Raw genomic sequence first — 15,318 nt, 5'->3', positions numbered from 1 at the left:
GCAAAATAGGATTTAATATAAACTATGGGAGGTCAAAGACCCAAGACCAAGTTGAAATACAAAAATAATATTTTTTTTTATCCCTTATATTGCATGGATGCTGATAGTGTATTTTATATTTACTATATGGAGTCTTTTGCAGGAGGCAAAAACAGACAATATAATACAGTATTCAGTACAGTCTGTGTTGTTGACTCTGGGCCTGATTCAGCACGGATCGCAATTGTGACAGCATACGCAAATTGGCCGATTGTTGTGTACCGCGTATGCACAGCACTGCAGGCGCGTTGATCACACTGCGATTATGCATGCAGGCAGGAATCCATCGCAGAGTGAGTGACAGGCTGTGAGATTTTGGGAGTGGTGACGGGGGAGTGGTTGCAGATGCGCAGGCGTGCCTGTCAGTTCAACCCCGTTGCATGGGCGTGCATAAGTTAGCCACTGCGATTGCCTACGCAGTCTAAGTACTCACTGCGTGCGACAAGACTTGCAGTTTCTGAGATAGGTCAGACCTGCTCAGACCTTAACGGCACAATTACAGCATAGAGACGCCCACTACTGCCTTCTCACATCCGTAATACCTCGCAATCCTGCGTATACATCGGTAACATCAGAGAACATCGGCACGATGTTCTCCGATGTATACGCAGGACTGCGAGGTATTACAGATGTGAGAAGGCAGTAGTGGGCGTCTCTATGCTGGCTGAGCGGTGGCAGACCGCATGTTTTCGCAGCATTGTGTACGATTGCGCAGCTGTAAACGCAATTGCGATCCGTGCCATCAGGATCGCACTGTCACTGTCACTGTGTCACTGTCACAGCCTGGTGCTGATGCACAGTCACAGTAGCCTAAATGTTCTATGGGCCTGATTCATTATCGATTGCAACTGCGATTAGGCACGCAGTCAGCCGTTCTGGCATGCATATGCATTACAGTGTGTGTGCGGGAACCAGCCACTGCGATCGTGACTGCGATCGTAGTGACTACACAGACCCATCGCAGAGTGATTGACAGAAAGTGCCGTTTGTGGGAGGTGATGGGGTGGTCAGTAAAACGCTGTTGCAGGGGCGTGCATAAATTATCCACTGTGATGCAATACGCAGTACTCATAGCATGTGATGAGGTTACTGAGTAAGGTCAGAGCTTGTGCAAGTGTGTGTGAGGCTGCGATGGTACTTGATGTTACAGATGGTTTTGCAGTCTTGCTAAGGATTACGGATGTGTGTTGGGTAAAGTGGGAGTCCTTATGTTGTGCTGCGATGGCATAGCGATCGCAATGGATTAGCATACTATCGCAGTGAGACTGCCTGCGCAATCGCTATTGCAATCGCAGTTGTGATCCGGAATGAATCAGGCCCTATGTCTCTCTGTGTACCTATCTATGCTCTGTCTTTATGCTCTCTACCTATCTATGCTCTCTACCTACAGTATCTATACTCTCTCGGCCTGATTCAGACCCGCTCGCATGCGCTATGCGCTTGCAAGCGGGCCAATGGTGGGGCACTGCGCAAGCGCGGCGTGCGAAATGCGCGTGCGCAAGCCCCAGAGCGAGTGAGAAATTCACTCGCTCCGGGGCTTGCTACAAACGGGGCGGCTGTCGATCAACTCACCCCATTTTGTAGGCGGGGAGGCTGGCCAAACGGAGGCGTTCCCAAAGGAACGCCTGCCGTTTGAGGGCGGCCCTACTGACATCACTAGTGATGTCAGTAGTGAGCTTACAGCTCTATTAGAGCCGTAAGCTCACTGGGGCTTGCAGCAGACGAGACCCTACCACAAGGGTCTCGTCGCAAGCCCGATGGACGCGATGGTTGCGACCATCGCGACCATCACCTGGCCACTCGCTAAAGCTGTGGGTGGTCACCCACAGCTTAGCGAGCGGCCAGGAGACCGTTTTAAAAAAATAAAACGGCCGTCCTGATTCAGAGCTCTGAATCAGGGCCTCTGTCTATCTATGCTTTCTACCTATCTATGCTCTTTATCTCGCTATTGTCTCTGGGAACTGGTCTGTGAAGGAGTGATCCAGACCAACGCTGAAATCCGAGCTGCCCACTTGCTGAAGCGGAAGACATACTGTAGATGGCCGGCCGTTGTTGACTTCTTAATGTGCAGCCGGCCTCCAGGGGCAACCTCCAGGCGCTCCACAACCACATCACACATACCAGGTTTTTCTTCCGCCCTGCCCCCTCCGGGATCCACCAGCTTCCGGCATTTGTCCTGCAGCTGCCAGTCCAGTAACCGGGACATTTAAGGCCGTCATGGAGATGCCGGGGACAAAAGGCCATAATCTGGTACGATCCAGATAAAAACGGGCTGTATAGCATCCCTATATTAACTCCATTCATCTTCCACTGTCATTGGTTACCTGGGACAGTCCAAAGGCACAGCCACAATCTGTGATGCAATAAGGAGAAGACATCTTCCGCTCACATCACACAGGCTTGCTCCACTGTGCAGGTGCAGCCATATTGCAGCACAGAGTCAGCGGGCCAAGTAGCCTAATGTCATATCATTACAGCCACACAGACTAATGCCATGGCCAACATCCTATGCAGCCCTACCTACATAAAAGTATAGGTAGCACAAAGCATGGTTTACATGAGACTGCAAAAGAGTCTGTCCACTTTACAGGCAGCCTTTTAAGAGAACTATATCAAATGATAAAACATATGTTTCTTTATTTTGTGGTAATATATAGTTTACCTTTAACTGAGATAACAGGCAATGTCTGCCCAAGGCATGATTAATATGGAGCATGTGTATCTTACTTGGAAATTCGCCAAGACTCAAGGGAAGCTCTGGTATGGGTCACATTAATCAACTGTCATTTCATCTGGGTCACACAATGCAGATAGTAAAACCACGCCTGCACCCCACACCCTTTGGGGAAAAAAGCTATTAATTAGCAAGTGGTTAGTTATCAAACTAATATACTTCTTTAATAAACTAATATTACTTCTTTAATAAACTAATATACTTCTTTAATAAACTAATATTACTTCTTTAATAAACTAATATACTTCTTTAATAGAATGTTATATAATGCATCCAACCTTCATCAAATTCTCTCAGGTACAAAAATGACTGATTTTTTACTACTGTACTGTGGGCCTGATTCAGACCCGGTCGCAAGTGCTCAGCGCTCGCAACCGGGTCGATGGTGGCCCACAGCGCATGCGCGCGATGGAGCTGGCTCCGTCGTGCGCATGCGCGAGACCCGGCTAGCGACGGGCAATCCGTCGCTCCGGGTCTCGCACCAAAGGTGGCGAGCTGTCGATTTTGAGTGACAGCTCACCCCCTTCGGTGGGCGGGCCGGGGGGTGGCTGCCCAAACTGAGGCGTTCCCATGAGAACGCCCGCCGTTTGGGGGCGGCTCCACTGACATCAAGTGATGTCAGTGGGGAGCTTCTGGCTCTGTTAGAGCCGAAAGCTCTCTGGGGCTTGCAATGAACGAGACCCTACCACAAGGGTCTCGTCGCAAGCCCGATGGTCGCGATGGTCTTGACCATCGCGACCATCATTATGGCCGCTCGCTATAGCGGCCCACAGCTATGTGAGCAGCCAAGAGGCCGCTCCAAAAAAAAAAAAGCCCGGCCCTGATTCAGAGCGAGCGGCTCTGAACCAGGCCCTGTGCTTTAGAATGGACCAACCAGATATTTATTGCAGAATGCACCATTTTGTCAGACTGCAAGTGCTGTTATAACACTTTTTTTTATTGTTCCTTGGCATTGATGAAAACATTATAGACTGCCATATACAATATATCCCTACTTGACCAGCACCTTCTTCAGCATACTTGCCTTCATTTGAAAAAGCGTATCAGGGAGATTGTGAAAGCAGCACCTATGAGCGCGGCATTGAAGAAGGCCTGTGCTGATCCGTCTGAGAGATGTTGTACCATAGGGGTGACTGTGTACTAAAAATATCCTGCACTCTAGTATTCTCCAATATCTTACATTGTCCCCTCTAATACCCCTTTTACACTTGCAACAATAACTGGGGTTATTGCACGTGAACGTGCAGCAACCCGGGTTACTGTGCAGTGTGAAAGGGCCAGATTGAAATAAGTCGAGAAGGGTTGAATACGTGTTCGATGCGACCCAGGTCCCGTTCACTGTATAGGAAGAGCCGGCACTTGGAGATGAGATCATCTCCAAGCGCCGGCTCATCACGTGATGCTGGTGATGTAATTGACCTAGCATTACTGTCGGGTCGGGCCATAGGCAAACGCAGGGGGGTTTCCGTCTGCCTGGAAACCCCCCTCCCCAGCCCACACCATGACCACAATAGAAATAGTATTGTAAAAGAATTTTCTAGTGCTGCATGTTCTTCTCAATATCACAAATGAAATAATTAACACCAACTGTGCACGAACTAGGAGATCTAGAAAACATTCACTGTTAGGGATGTGCTGCTATAGAGCCCAATATGTACATATATGTCCAGGGTAGTGCTAGGTTCTGCTGTTGCTCACAGACTCCTGGAATTGCTCCCATGCTCTGGAATGGTGCCTACATCTAAAATAAAAACATTCAGCTCAGGCAGGATGGCCCTACTCAGCTAGGTCGCACCCAGAATGGGCGCATGAACATAATCCCGGGTGCAACCCAGCAGTCAGATGCAAAAGTAGTATAACTCTCTCCCTTTCAGCAGGTTCCTGGAAGTTCTTCACACTTCCCCTGTACTTCATCACCCATCTATGGGCACACAGTCCATACATGCCTACCCTCCCGGTTTTCGCGGGAGGCTCACGATTTTTCGGGTAACCCCCCACACCCCCGGAAGGGTAGGCATTTCTCCCGCATTCTGCCCACTTCCTAGTGAAGTGGGCAGAATGAGGAGAATACCCGCAGCGATCGCGGGTCTCCGTGTAGGGGGCGGGGCTTAAAACATGATTCTACATGAATCTTGTCATTTGGCCCCACCCCCTATGCAAATTATAGCCTATCGCGGCAATTTAACCGCGAGGGGGTGGGGCTTAATTACGCGAATCGTCAGGCCCCACCCCCATCACCCCCCTCCTGCTTCTCTTACCCGGGCTTCTCCCGGGAAGAGATCTGAAAAGGTAGGCAACTCTGACACAGTCACTTATGTAGTTAGTGTACCAGAGAACGATGGCCATTTTCTTGTAGGACACATTGTCCTTATTTTTTTCCCAACTGTTTACTCCATGGTGGATCACTGTATTGCGCTCACCTGGTTCAGCCTCAGGGAGATTGCTAGACCATTTGGGTGATCACAACTATTTCTGTAAAGGTGCATACACACGTAAAGATGTTCTGTCTAACCATCCAACTAGTTGATTGGTTGGAATGAAAATCTGGTAAGGTATGAAAGCAAATGACAATCAGCAATTTGCTCCCAAATGCCGGAAAATGGACAAAAACTGTTGTTTGAACAAATTGTTTAGATCAAACATTTAACAAACTTGTCTGACGGCCATTTTCATCTGTTTTCTGGTATTTAGGAGCAAATTGCTGATCATCATTATTTTACGCCCATACGTTACCAGATTTTCATTCCAACCAATCAACTAGTTGGATGGTTGGACAGAAAATCTTTACGTGTGTACCCAGCCTTAAGGAGCCCATACACAGGATGATTTTTTACACGATATGGCCAGTTACGATAGGTTGGACAGACCATTCGTGTGAAAATAGGTGTATTTTGTGTATTCTGCGACCACGATGCACGTCCCCACCGTCATCTAGTTGGATCGCAGATCAGATGGTTTTGCAGAGAGATCTACGATCTTTTGAGTGCAATGTGATACACTTCTATGCATCTTATCCTATGATTGTAACGGTCAATCGTACACCATTTGACCACAAAGGGAAGGAAAGGGAAGAATTTCAAGGGCAATCGTACAACTCATCTTAACAACTTTGAATCGCACCGTGTATGGGGGCCTTTAGTCTCTCTGACATTTAGGGAGAGAGTCAGCAAGTATGTTCTGCTGCCTTTTTCCTCTGCTTATTTTACAATGATTTAATTTGGGTTGAATTAAGAGCTAAACACCTTGGAATCATGGATCGCAGGCATTTTGAGCACTAATGTTTCCTAGTCGAAGATATGTGCTGAAATATAAGTTGTCAAAAGCTCTCTTAGTAGCATGTCTAGAAAGAAAATGCTGAATAACTTTCACACCGCAGCCTATAAAAAATATATTGTCCCTAATAAAAAAAACAACCTTTAAACATAAAAAAGGGTTTATGAATTTTTGTTCATGCCTGTTTATCAAGGGCACATCCGGCTACAGTTTTATAACATCCAAAATATACTTAGATCAGTCCCCTTTTTGTACCAAAAATCTTTATCTCACGATGCATATATTCTTGTAATTCAAACCATAGACAACTACATGACAAGTGAAACTAGGGGTATATTTACTAAAGTGCAGGTTTTTAGAAGTGGAGATGTTGCCCATAGCAACCAATCAGATTCTACTTAACATTTAACTAGCACCTTCTAGAAGAAGAATCTGATTGGTTGCTATGGGCAACATCTCAATTTCTAAAAACTCTCACTTTAGTAAATATACCCCTGTTCCTTTAACTGTTTTAACTTATTTGAGACCCGAAAGAAAGTTTAAGTTTTATTTTAGTGTTTCGTCCATGCCATCTTCAGGTAACATGGGTGTTTTCATATTTTTCATTTAAAAATAATGTGTATAGCCAAAGGTTAGTGTTTACCTTATGGATCCATGCATGTTGTCCACATTTGGGGCTTCTATAAGCACAGTACACACTTTCCTATGATGCTATTTTGCATATTGTGCTTTTCGTGCTGGTTTTTGCCCAGAACATTCCTCAATTCTTTCTATTCATGTACTTTATTTTTTTCTTCATTGTTCTTGTTACCATTAGAATATGGAGTAGTTAAAGAGCAATGCATGCATTATTTCTCTTTTTTTGCAATTTTGTTTTGCACCTATTAACTTTTTAAATGTCATTGCTAGGTCTCCCAGCAGTATGTGACAACACAGCGTCTGCTGTGGCTTAAAAGCCAGCGTGCAGCCGTGCTCTTTTCAGATAATAGTGCTGAATGCTATTCTAAAATGACAATTGCTCGTGGAAGACACTCTCTTGTTGAGACGTTCATCATCCTTGAATGCTAATGACAATTGAATTTATTGAAAACATTTTAGCATTCAGTATTTTAAAAGAAAAGCAGAATCTAGGCCTGTCACTATAATTGACTTTTGTTGCTTCAGCCTTCCACCACCTCTATGTCCTACTGAAACATTTACCTACAGTATTATCAGATTACACATTCTATGTCTTTTGTTTGACCATGTTAGAGAATCACTGGTTGCCCGTATCTAGTGTACTGCATGACATAGATTTAAACATCACAGGACAATTTAGTACATCTTTTGGTACTGCGAAATGTGAGTTCCATTCCCATATAATAGTACAAGGCCACATGCTTCACAAAACTCCAAGGTTACTCTCATGAACAGTTCTTTACAGAACAAGCCATCTAGCTATCTTTTTGTATTAAAATTTACTGATTTTCATTGAGTTTTTTTTTTTCCAACTGTGATCATTTTTTTATATTGTGTGCGTATATGTATGTGTGTATATATATGTGTATATATATATATATATATATATATATAATATATAATATTGTTTTTTTATTGTATAGAGTGCAGAAGCACTCAGATAGGGAATATCGTAATAAGCATGATGCTCTGTAGACAATTTACTTTCTTATATTGAATATGTTACTTTCAGCATGAACAGGGGAAAATAAGGCAATCCTGCTTCTCCCCCTGGATCAACTGCATATTAAGATTATTGAGGAGGGTGAAAATAAAAATGTAAATTTCAACAGTTTAGTATAATTTAGAGTCTTTCTTATGATGTAGGCCAGAAGTTCATACATTTGAAAAGTATCTGTGAAAAGTATCTGTGTAAAACCAAGGGTGGAAATATATTAAACCTTCTAATCAGTGGAGGTGTGGAGAAGACATCCATAGCAACCAAGTACATTCTATAAAATGATAGGTAGAAGCTTATTGGTTGCTATGAGATACTTCTCCACTTTTTAGTAGATTTGATACATTTTACCCTTAGTAACCAAAATTCTTGGTACGTCCATATAGGAAATCCATCAAATATATGAAATGTTTATATTTACTTTAAAGCAAATAAAAGAAATAGGACAGAAACAAACTAGAAGGAAATTAGCCAAAGACATATTTACAAACAGTCTATTACTTATGCATTACTTCTTTTAATTCTTGTGTGTAAAAATTCTCACAACATGTAAGAACCAGGTGTGGATGGATATAAAATAAGATTCTCTTTATTACAAGCACTGTCTACTGCACTTTGACCTAGGCTCCCAAAGGCAGATTCCAGACACTATGTAAATGTAGGAGAACATTGCATTTCTTATTTACTACTTATTTAATGAGAATCACTTGATTTATTACCTGTTCCACTATTCTGTCTAGTGCTGCCCTACATTTACATACTGTATTACCTACTTCTACACAACCTAATTGTGGGGGAAAATTTAAATACATACCCTCCCCCCCAACTGACCTAGTTTATTCTGAACTGGTCCAATATGAGGGCTTTTCCCCACTGTCCCGATCACACATGGGGGTCAATCCAATTAGGTGCAAGTCTGGCCCTGCAAGCTGTTCGCACAGGAAACTCGCACTGCAAATTACACTTGCAATCAGATTGTTATTTTACAGGCAACATTAAAGTAAAGTAATAATGTTTGGACTTGCTTCATAACCCCATGGACAGCCCTTCTAGCTTAACTGAGCCAATAATTACAATATATGTCATTACTGTGGTTAAAAAAAGACCTCACATTAGCCCAAAAATCTATTTTTTTTCCCTAGTTTAGGCACGCCAAATGAATTCAAGTTTTTTTTTCAATTACAAATAAGTGTTTTTTATAATTTTTTTTATTAATTTTTTTCAAACAAAGTGGCCTCAAATTAACATAATAATCACCTTTTTTTACTTTTTTTTTCTTTTCATTTTTTTTTTATTCATTTTTGATTAACCGAAAAAAAAGTTTGCTTTTTATAATTTTTTTTCTTTTAAAAAATAAATAAATGCACAAATCAGCCATTTGACACAGTTTAAAAACCTCCAGTACTTTCCTTATGCCTACAAACAGCCTTCTATATGATTCTGCTAACAGAGTTGTAACTTTTTGGGGGTCCAGGATGGTTCCCCCAATTTTTCATGCAATTCTCACTTGCGGCAATTACGCAAAATAGGCATTTTAAATTGGATCTTGCATTTCATGGGAGTGCGTATTTGTGCAATTAAACAAACTCGCTTTTGCAAATTCACATCTAATTGGCTTGACCCCTTGGTTCTAAAATCATCAGGATGGCTTCTGGGAAGAAACAAATTGATTAACCTGATCAGTTGTGATAGCTACCATCAAAAAGTCTATTTGAGCCATGGAGAGATGTGAGCGTTTAGTCCTCAGGTAGTAGCGGGGATTTTTGAAAAGGAAGTAAAAGCAATATTAGGTGTGGTGGTATGATATGTTGCCATTCAAATGTTGACATAAGAATGCGGACATGCTCATAATGCCAACATGCATCATGTTGACATGCTTAACATGTGGACATTGACTTTGTCGACGTTCATCATGTAGACACTGATGAAATGTCGACATGATATAATGTTGACATATTGTCCCTGGGTGGCCCAGCGGTGACTTACCTGCTCCCAACGGCTACAGCAAGTACAGCAGCTCCTTCCGGGTCTCAGTGGTCATGGGACTGTCAGTTCTGGTGGAGTCATCTGACTGAGCGGTGTTCTGGTGAGTACACAGTCCCGATCTCTAATTTAATGTCCTAATCTTTAACCCTAACCCTCTTTCTAGTATCTGACAGATATATCTGTAGATGATGGTCATTCATACACACTGAACGGCCATCATCTGCTTTTGCCCTCGGGTCCAGGGCGCGGTACCCGGTGGGCGGGTCGGGGGCTTGTCCCGCCACCCTCCTCGCAGCTGCTGCTGTGTGTGTACGGGCGCTCTGCCGACCACCCGTATACACCTGTCGATGGACAGATATTTCTGCAGACATATCTGTCCATCGGCTGTGCAGCACAGCCAGTGCAATATGTCGTTGAACAACGATGTTCATCGACATATCATTGGTACACACTTACTGACGCGCAGCAGATATATTGGCCGATCAATTGATCGGCCAATGTATCTGTCAGTGTGTACCCAGCTTTACCCTGGGGTGAACAATAAGAGGCCCTCCAGCTGTTGTTGAACTACAAATCCCAACATACCTTGCATCAGTTTTAGCACGGCCAAATAGCAAAACTGTGGCAGTGCATGCTGGGATGTTCAGTTCTACAATAGCAGGGGAGCCACTTATTGACCACCCTAGTATAACCCTAACCGCACCCCTGTAGCCTAATACTAACATCTCCTCCTGCAGCTTAACCCCAGTGTCGGCATTTCACATTTGAGATGTCTACATATTTTTACATGTTGACATTTTGACAGTGTTGTCATCATAACTGTCAATATTGTGGTGTGAACATTATGAATGTCTACATTGTTATTTAGACCTAATGACTGCATCCAATAATAAAATGGCTTCCATCTTGTGCAGTAATTATCAGTTAGACTTTAGATAGCTCTGATAAATTTAAACTTTTGGTTGGAGTTTAACTTGTCAATAGTTGGTGAGGTTTGTTCATTTTGCCATCCTATTACGTGTTTGCAATTCTCATACAGTAGCTTTATCTTAAATGTATGTGTTCTCTGAGTGCTGTCGGGACTTCGGCGCCAGTATTTCGCCCGTCGGCATCAGGCACTACATCCCCTCTGAGCAATGTGAGTTTCTAAAATTGCCAGGTTCAAATTAGAGATGTGAATATTTTGCTGAGTGTAGACTGTATCAGTTAAAGTTTAGATTCCGCTGAAACAGTTTTTTTGTAGGTTTTGTTTTGTTTTAAGAAAGGCCCCTTCTTTTACCGGGATAGCCGAAATTACAGGTTTTCATGCAGTAAAACACAGATGGATGGGAAACCTCCCTGTTAAGATTAAAGTCAAAGTTAGCTGGATGGATTTTGATTGATATGAGGAATTTGAAGCAAAGTGGTGCTTCATAGACATCTTCTCCAAGTTGTGGGAAATTGCCAAGTAGCAAGACCCAAGTGATTTGGTATATATTAGATTAGCAGAGCTGTGAAATATATGGGCTGTTGACAAAAATAAAATTAATCCAACTGTACATATTATGAAAAAGATTAAATAGTTATTTACTGAGAAGTGACACAATAGGAAGGAATGATGATAAATCAGAGACTTGAATGAGCTAGGAGCCTAAGAGGAAACAGGTGGCCATTAGGTAGTTTGTCCAGTATGCGATTTGGAGTAAAGTCACCTGCAATACCTTTATTAGTGGGAGCAGAGACTGATTAAGAACAAGGCATCTGGGGTGGTCGCCCCAGAGCCCCCACACTAATAATATCACCAGCATATTGTGTTGACAAGTTTGGTAAGGGAACCACCAAGTTAGTTGCCCTGGGGCTTTCACAAACCTTAATTCGGTCCTGGGAGGGAGGGGGTAAGGAAGAGATTAGAATGATGCATTTACTGAACAAAGGCAACATCTGTGTCCTTACAGTGTTTGGTGTATGCTATTTTATTTAGGTTGTTAAGTCCTTTGGCAATATATGTAATCAATATTGTACTAGTGCCTTATGTATGTCTGACCTTCGATCTCCTGGTGCTCATGTTAATAATTATAAACTGGTTTATGACAAAGGTAGAGCCTAATGTGGCACCATATTTGCACATATCATCAACAGTACCATTACCCTTATTGTGACTTTCTCAAAAACATTGCAGAAGATTCTGCTGCTCATCCTAGATAATAAAAGAGTAATTACAATAAATGAATGTAAAGTATCAACATGCAGAGGTACCACATGCACCTGAGTATTTCTTCCAACAATAACCAGCTGGCTTATTTTCATTTTATAGGATACAGCTGCAAATCAACTAATCAATAATCTTTTTTCTTCCAGGGAACAGCCCATTTTCAGCACACGAGCCCACGTTTTTCAGATTGACCCGGTCACCAAAAAGAACTGGATTCCAGCCAGCAAACATGCTGCTACTGTTTCCTACTTCTTCGATGCCACTAGAAATGTGTATCGTATAATAAGTGTTGGTGGCACTAAGGTGAGACACAATGTAGCGTGTTCAGGAAAAGGGAACATAAGGAGAGCTGTGTCCTGAACATCGCTATTTTATTTGCACAGGCCATCATCAACAGCACCATTACCCCTAACATGACCTTCACCAAAACCTCGCAGAAGTTTGGACAATGGGCTGACAGTCGAGCTAACACAGTGTATGGCCTGGGCTTCGCCTCTGAACAGAACCTGTCCCAGGTAACTTACAGATTTAGGGGTCTATTTATCAAGCAGTGAAAAGTGTGGAGAAGTGGACCAGTGGAGAAGTTACCCATAGCAGCCAATCAGCTTTTAAGTGGCATTTATCAAGTACAGTCTATAAAATAATAGGTAGGAGCTGATGGGTTGCTATGGGCAACTTCTCCACACTTTTCACTGCTTGATAAATAGACCCCTTAGTGCTAAAACACTTTCACGGATTACTGTTAATTATATTGTCAATTGTAATATCCTTATTTAGCTGGGAGGTGACTTAAAACTTACCATACTTCTATTTTTAAACTGAGAAATTTTTATTTAATTCTATTTATCACTTTTATTGACTAAAGTAAATTTACTATTGTAAGACTAAGCAAATTAACCTCTTAACTGAACACAAGCAACACAAATATCCAGGTGTACTAAGGGGCCTATGTATCAAAGCTTAATGAGAGATCAAATTGTGAGAGATCAATCAACAACCAATCAGCTTCTAAACTTACATTTTATAGGCTGTGTTTGAAAAATGACAGTTAGGAGCTGATTGGTTAAAACTTTTTCTCTCGCAATTATATCTCTCATCAAGCTTTGAGACATAGGCCACTAACTGTGATGGATGATTTAAATAAAAACATCTGGATTTTTATCTGACCTTAGTTCTCGTGGCTCCCTAAGAAATGTAAATAGGATAATTACAAATGTAGAGCCTCATGCCAGTCCCACGTGGTTGGATACTGCTGCTGAGCGCCAAATGTCAGGAACATGAAAATGGCTAAAATTAATAAAACCTACAGTTACGAACTAAACAAAGGGACATCTTTAGGCAATTCTGGAATGTGATATCACATGCAGGACCATGGGGGCCATCTGCAGTAATTTTGCAGTGCATTTATCAACATGTCCAGTATTGATTCAATCGATTTCGATCAGATTAATTTCAAGCATGTAATCTGCATATACTGTAATTGGCCAGTATTATTACAGTTATTGTAGTGTGTACATTAGAATAAGGGTGGGTAAACACCTGCACGATATCGGCCCGATTTGGCCGATATGGCCAAATCGTAATGACAAATCGGCTATATCTTGCAGCGGTTATGGACGATTTGTGTGCTCCCGCGGTCACATGCGTTATCGTGTGATTGGCTGTGCTGCACAGCCAATCACACGGTGTCAAATGCGGTGTCTTACATATTAATGAAGGACGGAACAAGTAATCGTTCAGTCATTCATTAAATCGTGCAGTGTGTACCGGCAATCATGCAATGTCCAGGGTGAAGGCAAATCACCCCGAACATCGGCACGATTGCCGGTCGTTTAGGTTTGTAGCCACCCTAAATGACCCATACGCATGCGCAGATGTGCGAACATCGCTCGGAGCAAACGAGCGGCCGCTTACGAGCGGCTCTGAATCAGGCCCAGAGTCGGAGATCAAATTTGGTAGCACAGAAGCAGAAATGGAATTGGCGTTCCATGATGGTGAATGGGGGTGGGGGTAACAGGGAGGTGGCTAAAAAGATGCATGGAGATGTTGCGTCTTTTGGGAGTGTTGCAGGCGTGATGCTGAAAGCAGTTGCGTACAAAGATGCTGATGCTGTCTGAGTGTGGCACAGGAAGCCATGCTCAGACAAAGAAACTGCACCTGCCATAGGGCTGGTGCAAGTTTCAATGGTATGACCGATGGTGTGTCTAAAGAGGTACCAAGTGGTTTTTCAGCACATTGGGATGCATGAACGTACACCCGGGAAGGGCATTAGAGTGGCATTAGCATAAAGTCACAGATGCAATACCGGCAAAAGACACAGGCATGGACGCTAGGGAGGCCAATCCCAGGATCAGTATTGGTGGGATCCCAGAATTTTGTCCGAAAATTATTGGGATTTGAATCCCGGGATTGGAGCTTCCAATCCCGGGATTTTGGAAATAGTGAGCACTAGTGCGGTCTAGATTTTTTTTTGTGCAGTTTAGTTTTTTTTGCCAGGCAGCACTCGCTCAGAGAGTGCATGGCTGCCCCGGCTCTGCGGCTGAAGGAGTGGGCCGGCATGGGGTTGCGCAGCATGACCTCTGACGCCATGCTGCGCAGCCCAACGCCGTCCCGTCCCTTCAGCCACGCCCACCCACCCCATTAACCAATCCCGGGATTGAATTTTCAATCCTGTGATTGAAAAATGACCTGGGATTGGCTGCACCGCCCGACTGAGAATCAGGCCCATAGTCTCTAAGCAAAAACATACAGTAGCACTACAAACATAATACATATACAAGGTCTCCATGTTACTCAGGAAAGCAGGTTTGGTAATATGCCAGTTTAGTTGAAGTCTGCACCACAACATAATATTGTGTCCGCCTCACAACTTGTCAGGCAAAGCATCTTCATTTATATGACTGAGGTTATGAGAATCAATTGGTCGCGCATGATTACACTAGACAAGACAGATTCTTAGTCACCATTTGGTCATCTGACCTATTCTTCCATGCAGTGATATTGTTAATGCTGAACACTAACAATGCACACACATGGATTAAACATACAAAATGTTGCAATTGCCAAGGATAAAGGTCTCCTGAAAAAAATACGACACCTGTCTGCATCTGGTATTTGGTGTATGCTATTCTTCTTTTCTGTGGGCTGTTAAGCGTTCTGACATCATTTACTGTAGGCATGGCCTTTGGATTGTAACCTGTGCAGGGGTAGTTTGTTTCTCACACTAATACTGGAAGAGAACAGATAGATTGAAATCAGAAGTTATTAGTAAATATAGTACTTCTTTCTCCCCTCCCGGCAGTTTGCAGAGAAGTTCCAGGAGGTGAGGGACGCCGCTCGTCTGGCAAGGGAAAGATCTCAGGATAAAACAGAGCTGACAAACCCGGCCTTTAATATCACTGCACAGCAGGTAAGGCATCT

At 43.0% G+C, this 15,318-nt stretch overlaps 1 protein-coding gene across 1 annotated transcript in view; it reads left to right on the top strand.

Moving 5' to 3' along the window:
• HOMER3 (homer scaffold protein 3) overlaps positions 1-15,318 on the top strand; it is a 127,263-nt gene that overhangs the window by 38,392 nt on the left and 73,553 nt on the right. Inside the window, exons 2-4 of the mRNA XM_088460332.1 lie at positions 12,045-12,201; positions 12,282-12,413; positions 15,200-15,307. Of these exons, the coding sequence (XP_088316458.1) occupies positions 12,045-12,201; positions 12,282-12,413; positions 15,200-15,307 (397 nt within the window). The remainder of the gene's footprint in view (positions 1-12,044; positions 12,202-12,281; positions 12,414-15,199; positions 15,308-15,318) is intronic.

This window comes from Taudactylus pleione, unplaced genomic scaffold (genome assembly GCF_031769625.1).
Source record: "Taudactylus pleione unplaced genomic scaffold, aTauple2 ptg000044l, whole genome shotgun sequence".
Taxonomy (NCBI): domain Eukaryota; kingdom Metazoa; phylum Chordata; class Amphibia; order Anura; family Myobatrachidae; genus Taudactylus; species Taudactylus pleione.
The sequence above is the reverse complement of the archived record's forward strand: the minus strand, read 5'-3'. Positions and strand labels throughout refer to the sequence as shown.